This window comes from Magnolia sinica, chromosome 4, assembly GCF_029962835.1.
Source record: "Magnolia sinica isolate HGM2019 chromosome 4, MsV1, whole genome shotgun sequence".
Classification (NCBI taxonomy): Eukaryota; Viridiplantae; Streptophyta; class Magnoliopsida; order Magnoliales; family Magnoliaceae; genus Magnolia; species Magnolia sinica.
Window position 1 is genome coordinate 10,109,724 of NC_080576.1, and position 22,370 is coordinate 10,132,093.

The 22,370-nt window shown below is 39.1% G+C and overlaps 1 protein-coding gene and 1 long non-coding RNA gene across 4 annotated transcripts; one reads left to right on the top strand and one right to left on the bottom strand.

The window, feature by feature from the left end:
* The first annotated feature begins 246 nt into the window (after positions 1–246).
* On the top strand, positions 247–15,573 carry LOC131242399 (pyridoxine/pyridoxamine 5'-phosphate oxidase 1, chloroplastic-like). Of its 3 annotated transcripts, XM_058240993.1 has the most exons (14): positions 247–371; positions 457–663; positions 739–777; positions 2,190–2,357; positions 2,450–2,555; positions 9,281–9,447; positions 9,582–9,824; positions 10,071–10,159; positions 10,357–10,407; positions 10,639–10,729; positions 12,087–12,191; positions 12,287–12,357; positions 15,000–15,095; positions 15,275–15,573. In XM_058240993.1, exons 1-14 carry the CDS (start codon positions 279–281, stop codon positions 15,339–15,341), a joined length of 1,593 nt encoding a protein of 530 aa, XP_058096976.1. In that variant the 5' UTR covers positions 247–278; the 3' UTR covers positions 15,342–15,573. The 3 variants fall into 3 exon arrangements, with proteins under 3 accessions (XP_058096976.1, XP_058096978.1, XP_058096977.1); XM_058240995.1 differs by lacking the exon at positions 15,000–15,095; XM_058240994.1 differs by lacking the exon at positions 10,357–10,407.
* Positions 11,578–12,051, bottom strand: LOC131242400 (uncharacterized). The gene is made up of 2 exons (XR_009169605.1): positions 11,911–12,051; positions 11,578–11,714 (listed from the first exon to the last, which is right to left on the bottom strand). It is a non-coding gene; the product is annotated as an uncharacterized LOC131242400 (long non-coding RNA).
* Positions 15,574–22,370: the final 6,797 nt, after the last annotated feature.

The following is a 22,370-nucleotide window of genomic DNA, read 5'->3' on the forward strand; positions in this document are numbered from 1 at the left end:
ACTTTTTAGATTTAGGCGCTATTTTACACTATTCTAATTTTTGTGGCCAATATGAGTTTTTAATCGGATGAAAATTTTCATATCTGGTTAAAGTAAGGGTAATCACATAATGGACGGAGTGGATTCCAAGTACAAAACATGATGGCCCACATACTTGGGTGTTATACGCACCGTGCAAAACAAGTGTAGCAGAGAATTCCATTCTCTTTATATGCGCGCACCCCTAAGGCAGGAAAAATGATAAAATGCCGTCATCATGGGGCAACATAAGAAGAACAATGTCATGTCTTCTGCTTTCGACTTCTCTTTTCTCCACTCCTGCTAATACAGTCTCTCTTCTCTCCCATTCTCGCTTCCCAACCCCTTGCTCGGTACTCTCTCTCTCTCTCTCTCTCTCTCTCTCTCTCTCTCTCTCTCTCTCTTTCTGGTGCTGACATTCTATGTACTGCAATTCAGGGATTCCGTGGCCTACTTCCAAAATTCTCCACTGCTCGATTCTGTTCGAAGTCCGGTGGTGAATCGAGAGGAATGGCTGACAGGATGGTCTCCTCCCTCGAGAACTTGCAGAATCCGGACAACATCTCTTACCTCTCGCAGAAAGAGGCTGCCGAGATCGACGAGATCCTCATGGGCCCTCTCGGCTTCAGTGTTGATCAGCTGATGGTTGGTGGTCCAGTTGCATTGTGTTCGGTCTGATTTAATGGCTCTGATTTTCTTATGGGTTTGTGGAATTTTCAGGAGCTGGCGGGCTTGAGCGTTGCAACCTCAATAGCAGAGGTGGGGTCTATTCAAATATTATCTGATTAATTACTTGCCTTGAGATTTCTGAGCAGTTATTCGTTACTTTTCATTCTTCTTGAAACTAACAATTCAGTGTTAAAAAGAAAAAAAGAAAAAAGAAAGATGTAAAGCTAATAGTTCATTTCAGGGTGTGTTTGGCTGCACCAAATATCATGATATTTTGGATCATGTCCTTAAATTTCATGATGTTTGTTGCAACCAAATGACACCTTAATTATGGAGGATTTGATTAGGCCGTGACTTGGTACTTGGCATTCTCAGGCACTTCCAGAATTTATTGTTGGGTTTGTTATAATGAACTTCCTGTTGATTATTTATCTCTGTTCCCCAAAGGCCGCTTGGACGTGGTAGACGTAATTATTAGAAACTTCATATGGGGTGATTAGAATGCTAGATCCATTCACACGTTGAAATGGAATCAGCTTTGTCAACCTATGCAATCCGATGGACTAGGCATTCACAATCTTTGCATCTCAAAGGAACTTGCACTAGTGCATCAGCTATGGAAGACCATAAAAGATAGTAAACTGGATGAAAGCTTGATATATCAGAGCGAAAAAAATCTGAATTCTCAGTATGCATTCTAGTGTTTCCTACATCTGGAAACACATTCTCAATGAGACAGCATAAGGATGATGATTTTTTGTTAGCAATGTGCCAATTGGTCCCAAGCCCAGATAAAAGAAGGGAGTGGAAGTTAGGTGGGCAGCAAGTCGTCAAACCTTTGCCAATCAGTCATGAAAATGCTTGTTTCAAATATTGTGATTAGTGGAAAATGGTGCTTGAAGCCAACCCCAATTATCAGAGACAGAGTATGATGACGGTGATTTTTTTATTTTATTTTTTCTGCTAACTCTTTATTTATCTTAGTAGTTGTGGTAGTTTCTTTCTAAAAGAGTTGCTCAAGCTCAAGTTCTCTGGTCTTCGTGTGATGATTATCTGAAATATTATCAGGACAAACTTAAATGGGCCTGGGATTTGTCATGCCCTAAAATCTCTTACATTAGATTATCCTAGCCATCTGGTGAAAATGGAAGGTTACAACCAGTGGTCCACATTTATTATGGCCTTATGGGCCTAGTCATATGGTTATGACTATCTGATGGGGGAAGATTGTTGGTGCATCTTCCAGTGTGGGGCTAACCATTCAAATGATATGGATCAGAAAAATGTGGGTCCTACATTCTAGTTTATTGCTCTGAGCAAATATGCGATTGAATGTTTTATATCCCTCTTTCATAGATCAAGTTGTATCTAAAGCACGACCAATTTGAGGCCACTCGACCGAATCTTTAAACAATGATCATCAGCTTGTCAACCCCCCTACTGTGTAATGCTATTTCTCTTTAGCCAAGCTAAATTCTAGATGGAATTACTTATTTTGACAGGTCTACAAATCAAGTGAGTATGGTCGAGTTCTTGCTATTTGTGGTCCAGGAAATAATGGTGGTGATGGTTTGGTAGCTGCTCGCCACCTACATCATTTTGGATATAAACCATTTGTTTGTTATCCAAAGCGTACACCCAAGACTCTCTATACTGGTCTGGTTACTCAGGTTGTAACTGCCATTCTCCAACTGAAACCTTTTTTAGAATCTTAGGTTTGTCTTTCTTATTGTGAGATTTCTATTATGTTGTAATTTTGTAGCTGGAATCACTGTCGATACCATTCTTGTCAGAAGAAGACTTGCCTCTGGACTTATTAAATGATTTTGACATCGTTGTAGATGCAATGTTCGGATTCTCATTCCATGGTAAAATAAGCTCAACTACCTTTCCTTGTCAATTGGATATTTCCATCTCCTTATGTTTTTTATATCTTCTCCATTTCTAAAACTTCCTTTGCACCCCATTTTCCAAAATTACATAAACACTTGAAAGTCAAAGTCAAACAGGATAGACTTGAATTTTCACATGGATGACGATACTTGGGACCCCTTGGAAATATTAGGTTGCATCTTGGCAATAATTTCATGGAAAAAGTTACCTTTTATATTTAGGGAGTGCAACGCACATGTGGTTGGGTGTTCTTTTTCTTTCTTTTGTCTCTGTTTTCTTCTTCTTCTTCTTCTTCTTTTCCTTTCGTGTGTTTGCATATTGGGTTGGGGGTAGTGTTCGAGGTATCGGTATTGCTACAAGTTTCATTGGCCAAGGATACAAAACAATATTGATATTGCAGATAATATTGTTGATAATTGGAAATGTGGGGAAATATTGGGGAAAATGGTGGAATTTTTCAATGAAACTTCAGGAGATGCAAAAACACACATATTTGCATATTTATGAATAAAAAATTACAAAAAGAATGCATACATAATAAGTTTTCATGTAATGGGGGCCTAAAAGCATGTGCTATCGTAAGAAATTGGTCTAATAATCCCATCGTCCCATCTATCCATCCAGACATCCATCGATATTTTGGAATTTCGAAATGGTTGGGAAAGACACGGTCCAACCATCATTGGAGATATTATTGAAATATCGCCGACGTGGATGATACAAACGACGACTGGAATTTACATAGTTGAAAATATTGGTGATACCTTGGCGATATTAATATATTGGCAATACAAGTAACACTTGGATTTTACACAGTTGAAAATATTAGCGATACCAATACATTGGTGATGCTTACAAATACATTGCTGATACTTGGAATTTTTTATATTACCAGTGAGGGTATCCCAAATTGGTTACGTATCGGCCGTTACGGCCTTTACGTAACGGTAACAGTGGGACTCGTTACGCGATACGGGGTCGAAATGGCCGTTACGGACCCGTAACGGCTGTTACGAGCCTTGGAAAAAAAAAAAAAAAAAAAACCTTACCTTTTTTCCTTTCTTTTCTTTTTCTTCTTCTTCTTCTTCTTCTTCTTCTTTGGCAGATGCGGCTGCGGCTGCGGCCTTGGCCTCGGCCTTGGCTTGCTTCCTGTTCTCTCTCTCTCTTCTTTCCCTCTTTCCCTCTTTTTTCTTTTCTCTCTTCTTTCCCTCTTTTTTCTTTTCGATTTCTCTCTCTGTCCCTTTATTTATTTATTTATTTGTAGGAGTACCACGCATCAACTGCTGTAGGTACATGTCACGCTAAGACGAGCGCTGACACTCCTCGAGCTCCGAGTTGTACGAATGGTTCAAAGGAGATCAAAGTTATATGGGCTCCACAATGATGTATTTATTACATCTACACTGTTCATCTATTTTCAGAGATCATTTTAGAGCACTACCCAAAAAATGAATTATATCCAGAGATCATCTGGATCACACCAAAAATAGTAGCGGAGATAATGATTTTCACCGTTAAACAATTCGTAGGGCCCACGGTAACGTTTATTTTCCATCCAATCTGATCAGACCCGAGTGGACCCCACCATGATGTATATATTTCATCCATGTCATCCATCTATTTTGCCACGTCATTTTAGGTCAGGATCCAAAAAATTAGTGGTTATAGAATGCTCACTATTAAAAATTTCTTTAGGTCCATTGTAATGTTTATTTTCAATCTAACCTATTAATTGGGTCACACTAACGTGAATGAAGGGAAAACACACATGTCAGCTTGATCTAAAACTTTTGTAGCCCCCAATGAATTTTTAATGGTGAACATTTAATTATTGTTGTTTCTTATGGTGCAGTCCACCTGAGCTTTGGATGTGCCTCATTTTTGGGCTCATGCCCTAAAATTATTTGGCAAAATGGATGGACGGTATGGATATAACACATTCATCATGGGTGGGGCCCAAAAAACTTTGACACGTGTGCTACACTTCACAATCCGAGTCCCACCTAATTCGAGCCTTAAAAAATTGTACACGAGACATATATTAACTTAAAATTTAGCAATTAAATTATGGACTGCAATTGCTAACTCACAATGCCAAAATCAAATTGTTTGAATAGTTTTAATTGTTAATTTGTGGACTTTTATTTTTTAAAATAGGGCCTTTTGATTTTTTTCATGATTCACTATCCAATAAATGTCCACCAATTCATAAGTGGGATAATGACAATAAATTGCATGAATTTGAGGCTGATTTGGAGCATAGATTGGTTCTCCAAGTCGGCCCCAAATTGGCAATGGCATCTACCTGAATTTAATTTTATTTTTTTAAAGAACTATTGGGAGAAATGATATCAAGTTGTTAAGTATATAAATTACATATTTAGAAAATTAAATATATGAATTTTGTAGTCAAATTCAAGTTACCTGGTTAAAAAATTAATCAGACAGTTTGATACAACTTCTCACCAAAGAGTGGACCGTTACACTACCATAAACATGTTCCAATTTATAAATGAATGCATATTTGAAATGCTTAGAATATTCCGCATTTAATTCATATTTTTTCATATTTTTTTGGCAAAAAAAAAATTGCGCTGTTACGGGCCGTTACACCCCCGTATCGCCGTTACGCCCCCGTATCCGTATCGGTTTCGTAGGGCACCGTTACGCCAACCGATATCGATACGGGACACATGCAGGACAATTAACCACTTGCTCTAAAAGCTCGAACTGATAGAGCATGGCAAATTAATCCCTTTATCTCATAGCCCAGGCCCCACATCGCATGGGTTAAGACCTCGGCCGAACCCCCCTCGTGGGCACCACTTGCTCCAAAAGCTCGAAATGATAGAGCATGACGAATTAATCCTTTTATCTCATAGCTTAGGCCCCATATCGCATGAGTTAGGACCTCGGCCGAACCCCCCTCGTGGGCGCCACTTGCTCTAAAAGCTCGAAATGATAGAGCATGACGAATTAATCCCTTTATCTCATAGCCCAAGCCCCACATTGCATGGGTTAGGACCTCGGCCGAAGCCCCTCGTGGGCCTCACATCACATGGGTTCTGCCTCACATGAGCTACTCACCTCACACGAGTCACTCGCCTCACATGGGCTGCACACCCTGAGTGTGCCCCTATATCCCACAGACCACCTCACTCGAGCCGGGTGTGAAAATGCCACTGCATTAATCATCCTCGATGATGAGTCTCAAACACGAGACCTCCTGCTCTGATACTACTTTGATGCATGACAATTAATCACGTGCTTTAAAAGCTCGAACTGATAGAGCATGGCGAATTAATCCTTTTATCTCATAGCCCAGACCTCACATCGCATGGGTTAGGACCTCGGTCGAACCCCCCTTATGGGCCTCACATCACATGGGTTCTGCCTCACACGGGTCGCCCACCCCGAGTGTGCTCTGCATCCCATAGGCCACCCCACTCTAGCCCAGTATGAAAATGCAACTGCATTAGTATCGCTACTAGTGTTATCAGTATCGCCAAGCTGGAGATACAGATAATATTGGGGATGTTGCGATAATATCGGGGATACTTCGAACAATGGTTGGGGGTTATTAAGCAAATCCATAACATGTATTTCACTTTCAATTTTTTTTAAAAAAAGAAGATGTCAAAGGTGATTTAATGGCTTTTATCTCCAATTTCTTTGAAAGAGTTGGGTGTGGAGTCCATTGTGCTCATTCCTAAGAAAGATGGTCCAATTGCTTGCAAAATTTCAGGCCTATCAGTTTGATTTCGGGCCCTTGTAAAATTATGGCCAAAATTCTTTCTATAAGATTCCACAAGGCATGTTATCTACAATTCTCAGGGGGTGTTTATTTTCGATAGGTAGATCTTGATGGTGCCCTGATTGCTCATGAATGCATTAATTTAAGGTAGAGGGAAGGAAAGGCATGTGTGATTTGCAAGCTGGACATGGAGAATGCTTATGATCATACGCAGTGGATATTCCTTTGTGGGACAAAATATTGGGCAATTAAGGAACAAGTTCTTAGGATGAGTCTAGTTGAAATGAGGATGTTGAAATGGATGGGCGTCAAGACAAGGATGAAATTAGAAATGAAAGCATTCAAGGGAACTTAGGAGTACCACCAATAGGTAATAAGATGAGGGAAAGTAGACTGGATGGTTCGATCATGTAATATGCAATGGAGGCCAAGAGTTGTGTTGGTTAGGAGTAGGTGTACAAGTTGGAGGCTCTAAAAGGGCAAAGGCAAGGGCAAGGGCCAAAATGATGTGGGTAGAGGTAATAAGAAAAGACTTGATGACCTATATTCTAATTGAAGTTATGGCCTTAGAGTGGAATGGCAGAACAAGATTCATGTAGCCAACCCCAATTAATTGGGATAAGGTTAGATGATGATGATGATATATTGCATAGGTTGGGGTATGGGGTCGGGCAGAGGAGTTGAGTTTTTTCCAGGTAATCTTTCGTTCATAATTCTCCAAAAAGCTTTCCAAGAGTTTGTGAGGCTTGTGCCAAGGTGGTCCACCGTCTTCTTTCCTCTTTGTGGTAGTGGTTGAGGCTCTTAGAATGCTGGAGAAAGTGAATTTGAAGATTTTGATTAAAGATTTTACGGTAGAAAATGCAAGCTCTCTAGTTCATCACCTTCAGTTGGCTGAAAACACCCTCCTTTTTGTGATGTTGAGGCCTCTTAAGTTGATAACTTGAGGAAGGTTGTCTGTTGGAGAGAGAGAGAGAGAGAGAGAGCATCCCTTTTAATATATTGCTAGAGATACACTTACATACGCCAGAGAGAGAGCATCCCTTTTATTATATTGCTAGAGATACACTTACATACACCATGGGAGCACACACTTCTATACACATGCACACACCAAAAAAGGAACATAATGAAAATACACAGCTTGCATTCTCCGTGCTCTATAGTTTTGCCAGGACAGTGGGTGGTAGATTCTTCTCTCTTTCAATTAGTTGTGTGACGCCTTCTTCGATTGGGCTTTTTTTCATGGCTTGGCATGGGAGTAGCTTTGGTCGTAAATGAGAATGAGACTCTCCTTGCATTTTTGTGATCATTTTCGGGTGAAAGCAATAACAGATGTTTTCAAAGCCTCAATGGTAGTCTTGACAAGGTTTTCAGGAAGGCCAAATCAAGCGTGGTCACCTGGGCATTGTTGCTTAAGCACTTTGCTTCTTGTCCCCCTTTGTATTTTGATTCTTGTTGGTCTGCTCTTGTTTAGTTCTGCAGGGTGTTGGTTCTGTCATCGCCCTTTGCTTTTTAATGAACTTGCATTGCCTTTAGAAAAAAAGGAGGAAAAAAGAAGAAAAGAGTAAATGATACGGATTGTGGACTTACTTTCTAGCATGAGGCCATCTTTGCTTAATCATGCTAAACTCTTTCTAAGGTTTCCTAATCTTGAAGTACACATGCAATGTTTGTAAATGACAATTTCAATTGTTGCAGTTGCACTCTTTCTGGTGTGAAATATTTGTAAACATCTTATAGCATGTTCTGTAAGCTGATGTGAAAGTTCAGTTCCATGCAGTGTGGACACTAATTTGGAAAATTGCTATGGAATATGGGATTTCCTACTCTCTGTAGACAGTTCTACTTATTGGTGGCCCTGTCTGTTCCTGGTTGATTTTTTGACGAACATTGCTTTACACGCATATCCGTTTTTTTATCATTTTGCTAGATAATGTTTGACTGCTTCTATGAGCGCACATCTTCGCAGAGTTATGTTCTTCAGTTGCATCGTGTCTTTTGCTTATGACAAGCCTGCATGCTATGCAAAATTCTATTTCATGTGCATTGTGTTGCAATGTACTTGTACATTATACAGAATATTTCAGTCATTATCTTTGCAAATAAGCTGAGATATAAAAAACAGCCATATAATTCTCTCCGTCAAATCCTGCTTGATCACCACTGATCACCTTTGTAGTATATTACTACTGTTCAGTTTTTCAATAGCTTATCATTAGCAACAACAATCTTAGGGTCTTATGCTTCCATGAAGATTCATACAGAGTGATTAGAGTTCAGAAAATCAAACTACATCTTAGGAATATAAAAGTAAGGTGTGCCTTCTATATCTAGGTGTTTCTTTTGTGTGGGGTTGTGGGATCTTATAGCTTCCTAATGAGTCTGGACATTTTTAATCATTTTGTGAAGTGAATGTTTAGATAATGTTCATCTACTTCTATGTGCTGTGCGAGCGTATTTGCAGAGTTATGTTCTTCAGCTGCATTTTAGTTTCCTCATGCTATATGAAAATTTCTTTCATGTGCATAGCATAGTCAATGTACTTGTAGATTATAGAGGGCATTTCAGTCACTATCTTTGCAAATATTATGTGTAAAGCATCCATTGAGGGCCATCTTTTTTATTTATATTATCAAATAAGGAAATCCAAAACGGTCATATAATTATCTCCCCCAAATCCTGTGTGAACACCTTAGGGTTTTGCTTCCATGAAGATTCATCCGGAGTAAAAAGGAGTTTTGAAAATCAAATTACATCTTCAGAATATAAAAATGAGGTGTGCCATTTATATGTAGGTGTTTCTTTGGGGTGGGGTTGTGGACCTTGTAGTTTCCCAATGAGCTGGTTATTTTATTTTAGTTTTTCTGAAGATGCAGTCTGATAGTACATGTAACACTTTAAATAAGACACTGTTGATGTTAAGAGAGCACGTGTTAAAATATGCAGGTAAACCAAGGCCACCTTTCGATGATCTCATACGGAGGCTGGTTTCCTTGCACCATCATGACCAGACACGTCAGAGGTCACCTGTAATTGTTTCTGTTGATATCCCCTCGGGGTGGCATGTAGAAGAAGGAGACATAGATGGAGATGGGATCAAACCTGACATGTTGGTCTGTATCTCATGAAATCTTTCCATAATTGGTTTAACATTACAAATAAGCATAAATGCAACTTGTTTACTTTGTAGAATTTATCCTTCCATTTTGGTGAAGATGTAACATTACTGTAATTGTGGTATCTTTAGGTTTCATTAACTGCTCCAAAGCTGTGTGCGAAGAAGTTTTGTGGCCCTCATCACTTTCTAGGGGGTAGATTTGTCCCACCTTCTATTGCAGAAAAGTATAAGATTCATCTTCCGCCGTTTCCTGGAACTTCCATGTGTGTGCGGATTGGAAAGCCACCACCAGTTGACATTTCAGCATTAAGAGAGAATTATATTTCTCCAGAACTTGTTGAGGATCAGGTGCAGGCTAACCCTATTGATCAGGTATTAAATCTTCAAAATAGTAACAAATTATCGTTGATTTGAACTTTTAATTTTTTTAACAGTGTTTACCTTATAACTCAGCTGTGAATTGATATAACTTCGGAGGCAATTTTTTTTTATTTTTTAAATTGTTGATGTGCTAAAATCAGTGCGTACTTCGGTAAATTTTGGTACCACCTCTTTCTGTCAACAGCACTGTGGAAAAGCCTTTCTTGCTTAAGATTAAAGTTGATAGTTTTCCCGCAGTTCCGCAAATGGTTTGACGATGCAGTGGCTGCTGGCTTGCGAGAACCAAATGCCATGGCGTTATCTACTGCTGACAAGGATGGAAAACCGTAATCTTCTGTCATTCTCTCTCTCTCTAGGATTATTTGGCATCATGATAACCTTGTCTTTAAGAACTTCATTTATAACTATCACATTTATTTTATGCTGATGTGAACCATGTGCTACTAATACTTGTGAGGTTTGTAAAATATTGCATTTGACTTTCAACATATTATTATGATGTATAAGATGTTCTCTTCTGCAGCTCTTCAAGGATGGTTTTGCTAAAAGGAGTTGATGAAGATGGTTTTGTTTGGTTAGTATTGTCCATAATGTTCTTTTCTTGGGGTTTTAATGAAATTATGTCAATAAAATAAGTATTTTCCATAATTTTGCTATGCGATATACAGTTGAGTCTTTCTTTCATCTTTCATATTTAATATGGTCCTTTTGTTTTCCTGTAATAAGATGAATCTGGAATGTTAACTTGACAATATTGCTAGAACCACCAACTCCTTTTCCTATCTTATGACTCTGTGTTCCATAGGTATACCAATTACGGAAGTCGAAAGAGCCATGAACTATCTGAAAATCCTTGTGCATCACTTCTTTTCTACTGGGACGGCCTTAATCGCCAGGTGAAGCATTCTTTTTCTCCCTATATTAGGGCATGCTTGCATTATCATGTTAATGTGGGTGGAACGGATACATTTCCACCGAAATTGAATAGTATTCATGTCTGCTTGTGATTTGGAGCAGCAATGTGACATCTTCAGTTTAAGATTCGAAAAAAAAAAATGTATGCCACCCCAGGCAGTGACTTGTCTGGATAGCATTTAAAAAAGCATTGGATATGCTCATTTCCTGATCTGTTGGACAAAAAAACATCCGTATTCAGTTGATCTCTTGTGACTACAAATGTCGCCACTTGTGATTGGAGCAGAAGTGTGGCGATTTCATTTTCAGATCTGCAAAAAGTGCGCGCCTGAAAACATTGACCTTTTCTGCCTATATACCAATTTGGGAAGACATGACAAAGTGCCTCAAATAGTTACTTTCTTGAAGCTTCTCTCTCACAAAGACTATTTGATTAGGGAGCTATTTGATTCTTGTTATGTATGAGTGTAGCGTGCTTCATTTCCTCTTCCAACGAGTCTTATTCGGTGCTTATGTAAAAGTTGCTAGGTTTTGGATATATTTGTCTGAAGTTTGAAGTCAACGAGTGGACAGAATAAGAAAAAGAGAGCACAGGGAAGTAAGATCACTCGGGAGTCTTGTTTGCCATCTCAGAAGGGTGGGAAAATTGAACTTACAGGGTGCAATAAAGAGAATTCAGACGAAAAATCTGGGTTAGTGAGTTGGAGGGGTAGGATAGGTTTACTGGCAATCAGGATGGTTCTAATGGCCTTGGTTCTTCAGCACCTTTTACCTGTACTGATTCAACTTAGGTGGAAAAAGGTGCGTCATATTAGGCTGCCACAATTTATTTATTTATTTTGGTTAGGCTGCCACAAAACCTTAACAACTTTGTAAACTTTCGATTGAAGACGACTCTCAAAACTTTCATGAATTTGCTGAGCTGGCAAACATAAGAGCAAATCAAGATCCTCATCATGCTTGAACCTCTCTTCCTTTTTTGGGTCCTTACTCTTACTCGGGTGGTAGACTCCCAGGAGTTTCAACACCGGGTAAAGGGTTCGAGTACCCACGGTGGTGAAATCCCACGGCGTGCGTGTGTGGGGTGTGTGTGCGTGTGTGGGGCGTGTGTAAGCGTGTGTGTGTGTGGGGTGTGTGCATGTGTAATAAAAAAAAAAAAAACCTCTCTTCCTTTTTCAATTTATTGTAACTAAATATTGAATTGACTTGAGTCTTCGAGTCAACTGGACCTGGCTCAACAACGAGTCTTCTGGTTTTTGAACTATATCTAAAACCTGAACATGGCTCACCTCCCTTCTGGACAATATCTCTGCATTTTGATATTTCCATGCTTTGTAGGTAAGAGTAGAAGGAACTGTACAAAAAGTTTCTGGTGAGGAATCTGAGAAATATTTCCACAGTCGTCCCCGTGGAAGTCAGATTGGGGCAATAGTTAGCAAGCAGGTGCATTTTGCTTAGCTTTCATCACATGTAAACGTTGAATTCTTTATTCATCTATGTGCTGTTATGTGATCTTATATAGAGTTGCTTGTTTTCAGAGCACTATAGTACCTGGTAGGCGTGTAATCCACCAAGAGTACAAAGAGTTGGAAGCCAAATTTTCTGATGGGTAAGTTTGAACGGTTTCTAACTTTTGGCTTGCTTTTGAAGTTACAGTTATTTGTAAAAAAAAAATGTGTGTATTTATTGCATTATGATTGTGCACTTTCTATTTTTTCTGCCAATGCCATGGCTTTTGTTGCAACAAGCCATGAATAGAATATAAGTCATGCTAAATTGAGGAGCCACTCAATACTACCGTGTTTGATTTATGTCCTTCATATCATTATTACAAGAATCATTTACTTCTCTCTATGGTAAATCACACTGTTCAATTTGGATCCTGTGGTCCATGGCTGTCATCAAGAACCCAAATCAACCCAATGTAATGTAGATCTCCAATACCCTTACATTTTCCATTCTGAATTGCACAATCCAGATCATGGGTCATTTATGATCTGGATCATTATTTTACCAACCCAAAATTATGGTTCTACACTCTTAGTGTTGATGAAGTTGTAATGTAAATCTTTAGTGTAGAGATTTGTACTTTGATTTATACAAAAGCACGCATAAAATATACTACCATGCCAGAGGAATTTGTCGGATGAAGAGTTGGTTGTGTACATGGGTCTTTTAGATCTTCTCCATAAGGTGTGCCCTTATTTATCTCAAGAGGATTCGATGTTTTGGACGGCTCATCCTTCAGGAAGGTTCTCAGTCTCATCGTTTTTCACCTTGATTTACTCTCCACTTTATTCGTCTGAGGCGTCTTATCTGTTCTGCCAGTGGTTGTTGTGGCTTTTGGGTTGCATGAGGATCCTCACTATTGACAACTTACAAAGAAGATCCTTAATTATTCCTAATATTTGCCTCATGTGTATGAAGGATGCGGAATCGATTGACCACCTATTTGTGCACTGCTCCTTCGTTCACAAGGTATGGGTGTTCGTCCTGGGGGTGCTTAAGACGGCCTGGGTTATGCCCAAATCTGTGGATGGTCTCCTTTGGGCGTGACATGGGGGTGGAACAGGAAAATCAGAGAAAGCTAAATGGAGGCTTATGATTATGGCAGTCTTTTGGTCTATTTGGGAAGCTCACAATGGGCGGTGCTTTCGCAATGAGAACCGGGGTGTGGAGGATGTTATTAGGAACATGAAATCGCTAGTTTTGTAATGGGCAGATGTAGATGCGGCTTTGGCTGCGAGCCACTTTTCTTTTTTTAACCTTTTCCCTTTGTATTCTTTTCTCGCTTTTGGCGAGCTTTCTAATAAAGTGTTGTTCTCTCTCTCTCTCTCTCTCTCTCTCTCTCTCTATATATATATATATATATATATATATATATATATATATATATATATATATAACTATGCGTGTGGGGTCTATAATAGCAATAATAACATTCATAAATTACAACATAAATCATGTGTAAAACTTTATTGCATATACGTAAGTGTATCTGTGTATGAACTATGAAGTGAACTAGAGCTACCCACACGATCCTGCCGCTGGCATGCTACATATTGGAGGAAGTAGCGTACATCGCACTCATTCCATACCATGAACGAGAGTGACCTGCAATTCAGCTAAACTTGAATCAACCAAATTGATTTAGTATCATATCTGACCATGGTTTGAACTCTGAATCATGCATTTCACTCTCTAAATAGCACATCTTCCAAAATCTTGTCCTTTTTACTCTCTCGTAAGAGATGTATGTTTTAAATCCTTTTACCTCTTCCTCTTATATTCCTTTCTCTCTTTCATTCTGATAGTAGGCACCTTTGGTTTCATCATGGCTATCTGTATTCGTGAGTCAGAATAGATGTTTGTTCTTTTATGTTAGGGATCTGAATCTTTTAATTTTTATCTGCAGTGACCTAGCTTTTTAACATGAAAAGTTGGAAGAATAAAATCTGGTAGATTGCATTTGTGGTTCTGGTCATTCAAAGATTTGGTTAAACATAAAGATGCTATCGCATTTCCATAATCTGCAGCAAGTATTGTTTCTCAAAGTTGTGAGGTCTTGCTGTATTCCTTGACCATGAAAACCTTAGGATGTTGAATCTTTGATTTCTTCAAAGTCAAATGGCTAACTTCCATGAATTGGAGAATGACTCCTTTAATATTTCAGTGGCAATAAAGCTCATATTATCCTTCCAAAAAAAAATAAAAAATCCTTAATATATATATATATATATATATTTGAGTGGCGATATTAACTTAATTCTTCATCCTTGCTCAACACATGATAGAGAGAAGTTGGAAAAGAAGATCAGCATAGATTTGAGAAACACCCTCCTATTGTAGGAGGAAGTAGAAAAGATCTATTTCAACCGTCCAAATAAGATTCCCTTTTTAAGTTCAATTTTTGTTTTCATACAGTTGTAAACAATCAATGATGCTCTTGCAGTTCTGTAATAAATTGTGTGATGCATGAAGTGTTCCATTCGCATTGTTGACAGTCAACACTATAGATTAGCAAAACCTCGTTAGTATGTGAAGAGGCATTGAATTTGATGATAGAAACTTCCATGATCTTTGACACTGATATGAATTGAATGTAATTAAGATAATGTTTTATGTGGATAGTTTGAGACAACCTACTGCTCTCAGTGAAGTCCTCTTTCCCCTGATGCAATAGATGGCTAATTTAGAAAAGAAACCTCAAAGAGGGAGTCTGAAACTAAACGTGATTTTGTGAATTTGCAGTAGCATGATTCCTAAGCCCAGACACTGGGGAGGTTACCGGCTTAAACCAAGTGTAATCGAATTCTGGCAAGGACAACAGTCTCGCCTTCATGATCGGTGGGTCATTCGCTTTTTTCGCAAGTCATTTAATCATGACCTGAAATCCAACGAGCCTCTGTGAGGAATTTTTTTTTTTAATCGTCATCTAAGCCTTATCCCAACTAATCGGGGTTGGCTACTCTATTAGGATCTCTCTTTTTTTTTTTTTTGTTGATGAATTTAGTCATCTTTTACAGGTTGGAATATTCTTTGAGAGTGGTTGAAGGAAAGCAAGTATGGCACATTGTTCGGTTGGCTCCATGACTAGTATTTTCAGCCTCTTCTTTATAAAGTTCATCTTCTTGATCCTTTTATTATTTGGTTTACCTTCTGTAGCATGGTTGTCTCCTTTATAAGTGACTCTATTTTATAACCGGAAGAAAGTATTGCAAAAAGTGAAATAATGTTATGGAATGGGGAGAAATGCTGAGGTAATTCGTCCATATCGAGCTACTTTAAGAAAAGAAAATCCAGATCGAGTCAGTGATTCACAACACCTGCATTGTGGCACATGCGCCCCACTTACCTTTTGATGCATCAGGATCCTATATTTACTAATCTTGCATTTCTGAAGGTTGAAAGTATGCAACTTTGACAGGAGATTGCTAGTCGAACCACACTTGAAATAACTAACATTGTAGGGAATGGCGCTGGTGCACATGCAGAAAGATATGCAATATGGCCAGTGTAGAACATTGTTTCAACTTTCAATATCCAATTCATTCAGCAGGTGACACTCAACGTGTATATACCATACCCAATATCAGGCTACAGGAAACGTGTGTGAAACAGGATTATCTGCTCCTCCTTGTCAAGGAGAAGTGATCATTTAGGAAAAGGAACCTCACGGCCAATCATCCAGCCACTGGTAAACCCCAACAGATGTTGCCTGGCTGTGGATTAATAAGGGCCCACTTTTTTGTTTTTTTGGTTTGTTTGTTTGTTTTTCGGCAAAGGGTGAGGGCCCACTTTGATGGACCAAGTTATATCAGCATAAAGGTGGCGGATGCACAATCAAGTCCAATGCAAACAGAGATTTACACCTAAGGGAGTTATTTGATACTCTAGCTGCGAATGAGAGCTTGATACACAGGCACTTAGAAATGGTACACGTGGAATATTTTGACTCAAATTAAATGGATGAAATCGTGGAATCCACTCCAAAAATTAGATTGTTTGGACAATCCCAACCTGTTTGTTGAGATAAGATCATTGGATTTTATTTTTAACCGTCCAATAAATGTCCACCAATCTAATAGTAAGATAATCAAATTAGTGTAAGTCCGTTTAATTTGAATTTCAGGTGTTTCTGAGTTCCTGCCTATAGGTCACCACACTCTGCAGAAGTATCATAACTTTTCTCTCTGCACCGAAAATGGGGTCACCGCACCTTAAGCGAAAATTTGAATTTCTTTAGAAGTAAGGCCGTTTATAAAATTATTTCTAGCCATCTATTTTCCTATGTGAGTGTGGCCCGCCCGAGGAGCGGATCGGCCTGATTCGTGGAACGCGGATTGGCTAGTGTTCAGTGCTTTGTGGGCCCAACATGATGTATGTGCTTCATCCACGCCGTCCATCCATTTTTCCAGATAATTTTATGGTGCGATCCCAAAAACGAGGTAGATCCAAATCTCAGGTGAATCACATCACCAGAATCAATGTTGATTGAACACGTGCCATTAAAAGCTTCCTGGGGCCACTCAAGTTTGGATCAAGCTGATTTTTTTTTCCTTCATCCAGGTCTGTATGACCTAATCAACAGATGTCAAATAAACATTACAGTGGGCCTTAACAGGTTTTTAATGGTGGACATTCAATCACTACTGTTTTGCTGTGGTGTGGTCCACCGGACATTTAGATCTGCCTTATTTTTGTTAATAAAGTCCTAAAATGATTTAGAAAAATAGATGGACGGCATGGATAAAACGCATACATGTACGTTACTGGCCAAACCGCCGCCTGATTCGTGGTCCGGGGAATATTCATGTACGTTAAAAAGGTGGACTTCCAAATTCACTCCTTCCGTGTACGTTGCTCTTACGCACGTCGTCTATGATTGTAAAATAAATATAATAGCTGAAAAACCGTGATGGGATTGACTCTAAGCAATCCCGTTTGGAAATCGAATTGGGAACTGAGTCACTCAAGTCTGCTCTGATCGTACTGACTAAACTCTGTTGGGCCCACCGGGAATGCATGTGGTTTATCTACGCGGTCCATTCGTTTTTTCATGTCATTTTTGGGGTTCAACCTAAAATTGATGCATTAACAAAGCGCAAGTGGACCATGCCACAGGAAAGCACAAGTATAACACAGGAAAAAGTGGAAGTATTGATTTCCATGGTTGAAAACTTTCCAAGGCCCTAGTGATGTTTATTTGTCATCCAACCTGTTCATAAGATCAGACAAACATGATGAAGGGAAAACACATATATCAACTTGATCTAAGACTTCGGTTGCCCCAAAGAATTTTTCAACGGTGGATGTTCAATTCACACTGTTTCCGGTGGTGTGGTCCACTTGAGGTTTAGATAAGCTCCATTTTTGGGATAAGGCCCTAAAATTATGTGGTAAAAGAGATGGACGGAATGGATACAATGCATGAATGACAGTGGGGCCTACAGAGTTTTCTCAGTACGCAATCGGCTTCCATCTGTTTGGTGGCCTTCAAACAAGCCGAAAATAATTCGTGTTCAACATGAGCCATCGACAACCACAACACATCGTTAGAATTTATCCACTTGATGATTCGAACCATATGAAAAAAGTCCGGTCTTTAGCCGGTCATCTTCAACCCTTTCATAGGTGGCGCTTTTTTCATGAATGTGGACGGTCATCATTACTTATATATAATCAAAGGTTTGAAATATTTAATCTAACAAATCTTTTATTTCCATCCGGAAGCGGATTGCGTACTGAGTAACTCAGTAGGCTTAGCGTCTGTGAGGTTCACCATGATTTATGTATTTAATCCCCTCCGTCCATCCATTTTACCTGATAATTTTACTGCTGAGCCAAAAGATGAATCAGATCCAAAGCTTGAATTGACCACACTACAGGAAACAGTGAGAATTGAGCGTTTACTGTTGAAAAATTCTTGTGGGCCACAGAAGTTTTTTTTATCAGCCTTATATTTGCCTTTTCCTTTCATCCATGTCTTTAAAATCTCATGAACAGGTTGGATGGCAAGTAAACATCATTGTGGGGCCCAGAAAGGTTTCAACGGTGAACATCATTATTACTACTGTTTCCCGTGGTGTGGTATGATACACTGAGGTTTGGATATTCTTAAATTTTAGGTTCAACCCCTTAAACGAGCTGAAAATAAGGATGGACGGCGTGAATAAAACACGTACATTTACGGTGGGCCCAACTGGGTACTATAAGAGCGTACTGAAAGAGCGTATAACTCAGTGCGCAATCCGATTTCTTTGCATCCCCAGTTCCAAAGGATGATTGCTATCATCGCATAAACGGCAAACACGGAAGTATCCTATCGCAATGCGTCAGGATGTATTCCATCAATCCCCGTGCACTGGCACATTGAGAAATTTCCTACTATACGAGTCATATATGGTCCACCAACCTTTTGAAGCCCACTTGCTTTTACCTCCACAGAATAAGCCCCAGCTGTACTGCCCCTGCTTTTCCTTCCCGAAGCGGATCGCCTGGTACTCGAAGAAGGTCGCTGGCGCTCCACGAACTCCAAGTTGTACGAACGGTTCGAAAGATATCAAAGTCACATGGCCCCCACAGTTATGTATTTATTATATCCACGGTCATCCATATTTCAAGATCATTTCGGAGCATTACCGAAAAAAAAAATCATATCCAAAGATCAACTAGACCACACCACAAAGAGCCGTGGGAAAATTGATTTTCACTGTTAAAAATTTTGTAAGGCTCACCGTAACGTATATTTTCTATCCAATCTATTCATAAGGTCACAAAGACCTAGATGAAGGGGAAAAACAAATTTTATAATGATCCAAAACTTCTGTGACCCCTAAAAGGGTTTCAATGGTATACATTCAATTTTCCACTGCCTTTTATAGTATAGTCCACTTGATAGCTAGATATATCTTATTTTTCATCTTAAGCCTTAATACAAGTTCACCAAATAGATGGACGGTTTGGTTACTACGGTTATAATCCGTAGCTACTGGCCGGTAGACTAGCTCATCTCATTATTTTTTATTTCCTGGTGTAATCCCCAACACTTTTGTGGGTTCCATTATGAGGTATGTGTTATATCTAAACTGCCTATCGATTTGACGAAGTCGTATTAGAGCTTGAGACGAAAAATAAGATAGATTTAGCTATCAAGTGGACCACACTGTAAAGGGCAGTAGAGGATTGAACGTTTACTATTAAAACCCTTTTAGGGGTCACAGAAGTTTTAAATCATTGTGAAATTATTTTTCCTCTTCATCCAGGTCTTTGTGACCTTATGAATAGATTGAATGAAAAATAAATGTTATGGTCACCGTGAAATGAAGGGAATTGGCCATGAAATATATGGAAATGACCGTGAAGTGAAGGGAAATCGCCAGGATTGATCGTGAAATGCATGGAATTGACTGTGAAGTGAAGGGAATTGACCATAAAATGAATGAAAATGATCATGAAGTGAAGGGAATTGACTGTGAAATGCATGAAATTGACCGTAAAGTGAAGGGGAATCGTCGGAATTGACCGTGAAACGAATGGAAATGACCGTGAAATGAAGGGAATTGACCATGAAATGCATGGAATTGACCGTGAAGTGAAGGGGATTGTTGGAATTGACCGTGAAATGAATGAAAATGACTGTGAAGTGAAGGGAATTGACCATGAAATGCATGGAATTGACCGTGAAATGAAGGGGAATCGTCGGAATTGACCGTGAAATGAATGGAATGACTATGAAATGCATGGAATTGACTGTGAAGTGAAGGGGAATTGCCAGAATTAATCATGAAATAAATGGAAATGACCGTAAAGTGAAGGAAATTAACGTGAAATGCATGGAATTGACTGTGAAGTGAAGAGAATTGATCGCGAAATGCATGGAATTCACCATGAAGGGAATTGACCGTGAAATGAATTGAGTTGATCGTGAAGTGAAGGAAAATTGCCGGAATTAACCGTGAAATGCATGAAATTGATCGTGAAGGGAATTGACCATGAAATGAATTGAATTGACCGTAAAGTGAAGGGGAATTGTCGGAATTGACTGTGAAATGCATGGAATTGACCGTGAAGTGAAGAGGAATCGCGCATAATTGACCGTGAAGCAAAGGGAAATGACGGTGAAATGTATGGAATTGACCGTGAAGTGAAGGGAAATGACGGTGAAATGCATTGAATTGACTGTGAAGTAAAGGGAATTGGCTGTGAAATGCATGGAATTGGCCATGAAGTGAAGGGGAATCGCCGGAATTGACTGTGAAATGCATAGAATTAACCGTGAAGTGAAGTGAATTGACCGTGAAATGAATCGAATTGAGTGTGGAGTCAAGGGAATTGACAGTGAAATGAATTGAATTGATTATGAAGTGAAGGGGAATCGCCGGAATTAACCATGAAATGCATGGAATTGACCGTGAAATGAAGGGAATTGATCATGAAATGAATTGAATTGACCATGAAGTAAAGGGGAATCGCCAAAATTGACCGTGAAATGCATGGAATTGACAGTGAAATAAGGGGAATTGACCATGAAGTGATGGAAATTGACTACAAAGTAAATGAAATTTACTGCGAAATTAATGAAATTGACCGCGAACTGATTAAAATTGATCACGAAGTGAATGAAATTGACCGCAAAATGAACGAAATGGATTTTCAACCATCGACCTGATGAAATCTTGGAAAATTATCAGGTTGGTTGGCTAAAGTAGCTTCTTTTACCCCAAAATCATATATGGTACATTAAGTAACTAATTTTGGTTTAAAAGATATTCTTGTTAAATGAATAAAGAAAGAAATGAAAAAAAAAAAGAGAGAATTTTTTTTTATATGCTTATATATACATATTTATATAAATATGTATTAGAGAAAAATGTAGGTAGAATAAAGTTCTACACGTAAAAAAAAAAAAAAAAAGGAAAAAAGGTTTATTCATTGTCACGGCACAATTATCACTACGGCTATAATCCGTAGCCATCGGGAACCCCAGCTTGTCAAAAGCCAAAAAGCTGAAAAGGAGGGGCATTTTTGACCAGAGAAACGGGGCCGCACAGCTGAGGAATATTTTTGTAAGCTAAAAAGCAAGTGTTCTTCAAAAGTTGGTAGGCCATAAATGGGTCGTACAGTAGGAAATTTCTCCCGGTACATTTCTTGTAAGCATTTGCTATATTTCGTGGGGCTGCCATGTTGTATATATAAATCTACTTCGTCCATAAGGTGAGAACTATTATTTAAACAGTACATATAAAAGATCATCTCGGTAGAAAAATATGATTGACCAAATCAAAGGGAAAAATGTAAGTTACACCTGATTAATGGGCGATGAAAGATGCACACCATGGTGGCCTTACATACATACCTATGTTTGACATCTCATCCCCATTATTCACCTGAATCGTGGATCTGGTTAAGTTTTTCCTCATGAGCTAAAAACGAGAACGGAAACCTAACGGATGGAGTGGATGTTACATATCAAAGCTGTGGGACCCAAATCTAAAGTGATCCGCCACAGGTCGCAGGCAGCTCGTATTGCGTAGTGTAGCACACGCACCCACGTAGGTACTGCGTGCTGGTGGAAAAAGATCTGTGGGTCTTACCATGATGTATGCATTTTATCCACGCCATTCATCTATTTTTTCAGCTCACTTAAGGGCATGATCCAAATCTAAGATGGATTAGCCCATTGGAAATAACGGTGATTGAATGCCAAATGTTGAAACCTTCCTGAGGGCGACAAAAGTTTCGGATTGAACCTAATATTTGAGTTTTCCCTTCATCCAGGTCTTTCTGACCTAATAAATAGTTTGGATGGCAAGTAAACATTACAGTGGGCCCGAGGAAGTTTTTAGTGGTAGGTGTTCAATCACCAATTATTTCCTCTAGGTGTTATCCACCTGAGACTTGAATCTATCTCATTTTTGGGCTCATAACTAAAATGAGCTGGAAAAATGGATGGAGGGCATGGATAAAACACATGCCACATGTTGGGCCACTAAACTTTTCCAGCAGCACACAGTACCTACTGTGTTCTGTGTACTCCATCACGCAATCCGAGTCTGCTCACAGGTAGCTACCATCGTAAGAGAATGTCAGGAGTGTGGTTGTACGGTTACGTTCTGATTT

Excerpts from the sequence above, each read along its gene's own strand:
- LOC131242399 (XM_058240993.1), top strand. The coding sequence starts at position 279 with ATGTCATGTCTTCTGCTTTCGACTTCTCTTTTCTCCACTCCTGCTAAT. Across the intron at positions 372-456 it reads GCTTCCCAACCCCTTGCTCG|GGATTCCGTGGCCTACTTCC; the intron begins GTACTCTCTCTC and ends ACTGCAATTCAG. Across the intron at positions 12,192-12,286 it reads GGGCAATAGTTAGCAAGCAG|AGCACTATAGTACCTGGTAG; the intron begins GTGCATTTTGCT and ends GCTTGTTTTCAG.